The 3,243-nt window shown below is 39.2% G+C and overlaps 1 protein-coding gene across 1 annotated transcript; it reads right to left on the bottom strand.

Annotated features, from left to right (window-relative positions):
* Positions 1-2,578: 2,578 nt before the first annotated feature.
* LOC127426764 (pro-MCH 1-like) lies at positions 2,579-2,956 on the bottom strand. Its single transcript, XM_051673786.1, has one exon. It carries the CDS (start codon positions 2,954-2,956, stop codon positions 2,579-2,581), a length of 378 nt encoding a protein of 125 aa, XP_051529746.1.
* Positions 2,957-3,243: the final 287 nt, after the last annotated feature.

Raw genomic sequence — 3,243 nt, 5'->3', positions numbered from 1 at the left:
CATTTTTCTTTGTTTCATTGCAAAAGGTGTGTACACAAACATAACTTGTTCATTACTTTACGCATCATCGCCACTACAGATTGGATTTCTCTCCAGTAATGTTGATGATGTTTAAAGATGAAGTGTGTTACTTCTGCACCAATGCCGGCAGCCACAGAGGTCTATAATACCTGGAGAGAACTATCCTTTTGTCACGAGTCGTTACTGAGATGAGACAGGAGACGTTGGATCTATTTGCAGGCTTTAATGAAAATGATGACAATGAAACAAACAAATGGGAACTCAAACAACAACAGACAAGAACTGACAAAGGAATGCAAAAACTAAAGGGTATTTATACAAACAAGAGCTAATGAGGGAATGGAAAACAGGTGAGAACAATGAGGAACAGATGGCAGTGATGAGGGCAGTGCATACTGGGTAATGTAGTCAGGGGGAAACACTTCAAAATAAGAGTTCTAGGAAACACGAGGGAGACAGACTGTGACACCTTTAACATTCCCATTCATCTCAATGGCAGTTGCTCGGCAGGCACTTACACTTGCGCAGAAGTGCGTCACTTGATTAATAAATGGCATGTATTCCCATGCACAAATGTCTAATTACTAAGGATGGCGATTTAACGTTAATTCAGTGCAATTCATTTTATAAAAATATGTAATGTTAAAAAAATTAACGGAATTAATCATGCCCCTTACCATAATAAGGAATTTTCCTTCCATCAGAGCACTTCAAGGTTGAAGTACTGTACCACCTTCATATTTTTGCAGGTCACAGTCAGCAGGTGGCTGTATGTGCAACTACAGCTGAACAGGCAACACAAAAATGGATTGCTGTGGACTGTAGGCCAATAATAGGCTTATGTTTAATAATATGGAATAAAAAAATGAAAACATTGTATCATCTAATCAGTGTCAAATTGATTGACAGCTCTACTAATGACATCACTGAGTGGCTGATATTACCTTAAGAAGTACCAAGCCCTTCACTAGCAACTGTTTTGCTGGAGCAAGATCTGTGACGTCAAAGGCAACAGACAGGGAAATATATTTATTTAATGCTTTTAAGAGCCTTGCAAAAATTGGGCACTGGTTAAATATCTACTATTATATAATGAAATAATTGTGATTTATGGCTACTTTTGAATGGCCGTCAATGGAGAAGGATGCTTTTTGCCTGCAGAGTTGGTCTGGTCATCTGACAGCGAGGGCTAATTGCTAACAAGACAAACTTTTACCCCCATTTTTAAATTATGAAAAACGAGCCAGATCTTATGACAAAAATGTGACTGTGGCCAAATTTTTGCAAAATAATATTACACGGTCCATTACAGGCTTCACGGCAATTTGAAAGTGAAATGTTGACTGTGTGATTCTAAAAGCGAGTTCAATTCTCTCACAAACAGATGAGGTTTTTAAGACTACTGTGCTATCAAGTTTTAAATCAAAACCTAATTGATAGTGTCATAAAAAGCAAGTGTGAGATGAAGAAACCACCTCATTTTGTGGTGCTTCTATGATGCTTTCAGCTCACGTGTCGACTTGTGAGTGCAACGCTCTATCAGTAGAACTATCACGCAATTTGATCACACCCCGAACAAGCTTTTAAATGTACCGTAGTTGATTATATAGTGCAAATGTTAAAATGTATTGCCTTACAAGTTATGCACTATAGTAAATGTGTTTTGATGTCATAAGATAGCATTAAGAGTTTATGAATGGATAATCTGCCGTTTTACTCGTTATTTGTGTGAAAGCGAATAAAACTCGTTGTTTAAGTGCCTCTAGTGTTTATTTCACCAGGAAATTGCCACGATACGTATGAGTCACATAAAAAAAAAAAAGTTGCAGTGTGTAATTTCTGTGCACCTAGTAGCACTAAACAGACCATTTTCCTAATACTCCCCCCAACTTCCACTGGTCATCCAAACAGGTAGTCCCTCCCTAAACTCACGCTATTGATTGAGCCAGAGTTTAACATATCAAGCTGCTTAAACAGAACAATGATTTGAAAGCACCACAGAGCCGCAATGTTTACACTCTTTTAAAAGGTCAACCTACGAACCTGGTTTACTTTTAGTAATTTTAGTAACTTTGACTCTGCATCTAAAAAATTACACACATCACCTTTAAGTAATGCAAAATATTCAGTAAATGCTAAAACACCCTTTTACTCTTTTTAAAACTAATAGAACATGTCGCTAGCAACACCAAGATCATGGGTTTGATTCCCAGGGAACACAGAAACTGATAAAAATATATACCTTGAATGCAATTTATGTTGCTTTGGATAAAAGCATCTGCCAAATGCATAAATGTAGAGGTGTGCACCTCCTGACCACACAAATATTGATCACGCCACCCGCAGATCAAATATTCAAATGGGACACAAACGGTAGAGACACATGAGATCAGAATAGACAAGATCTTGTGGAGTAATCTTTTCAGCATTTAATTGCAAGACATGTAGTTCAGATAAATAACATCAACATTTACATTCTCTTTAAGCAACACATTAGGGAAGATGAAATCTATCGACATCAGCAGCTCATGTTCTTCTCCTCGCCATCCTAGAAGATCTACACCTCCCAGCATGGCCGATACACTCGTCCCACCATACATCTCATGGTGTCCCTCTTAATGATGGCGATGCTCGGACTCAGCTCTGAAGTGGCATCTCTGCGCTCTGTGCTAAGAATACTCTCGGGAAGGCTGAGATGAGAAACTCCTCTGTTCAGAGATTTTAGGGTCCTCAGCAGATCGGAGTCAACCACTACGATGATCCTGGAGCTTTCTGGTGCAGATCTCAGAGTGTTGTCCTCCAAGATTTCACTCAAGCCTTGCAGGTCTGGTTCCATCTCATCAGCTTTGGGAATCATGGGGATTGCGGCAGATCGGAAGTAGCACTCTGACAAAATTGCAACAGTTAGGATGACGGTCCCAGCAGAGAGTTTCATTCTTGCTTTTCTTGTTCAGCTGCTGTCTCTTGCTTGTCTTGAAAGCTGGTTTGAGGATGGTGGCTTCCTCGTATCCTTATATAGGCCTACCAGTCAATATCTGCTGTCTGCCACGTTTCTATAGATGCATTATCTTGCTTTGTCAAGATTATATGGCTATTAACCAAAATATAAACACAAAAAGGCATTGATGAGGCCACTAACAGAGCTCAAGGGTTTTGTTTGGTGGAAAGTTAATTAAGATTTCCTGCAGCATGGCTTGAGTTCAATACAAAGACCACAGGGTT

This window comes from Myxocyprinus asiaticus, chromosome 3, assembly GCF_019703515.2.
Source record: "Myxocyprinus asiaticus isolate MX2 ecotype Aquarium Trade chromosome 3, UBuf_Myxa_2, whole genome shotgun sequence".
Classification (NCBI taxonomy): domain Eukaryota; kingdom Metazoa; phylum Chordata; class Actinopteri; order Cypriniformes; family Catostomidae; genus Myxocyprinus; species Myxocyprinus asiaticus.
The sequence above is the reverse complement of the archived record's forward strand: the minus strand, read 5'-3'. Positions and strand labels throughout refer to the sequence as shown.

Bases quoted from the DNA above. Each gene is read 5' to 3' on its own strand.
- LOC127426764 (XM_051673786.1), bottom strand. From the start codon at position 2,956: ATGAAACTCTCTGCTGGGACCGTCATCCTAACTGTTGCAATTTTGTCA.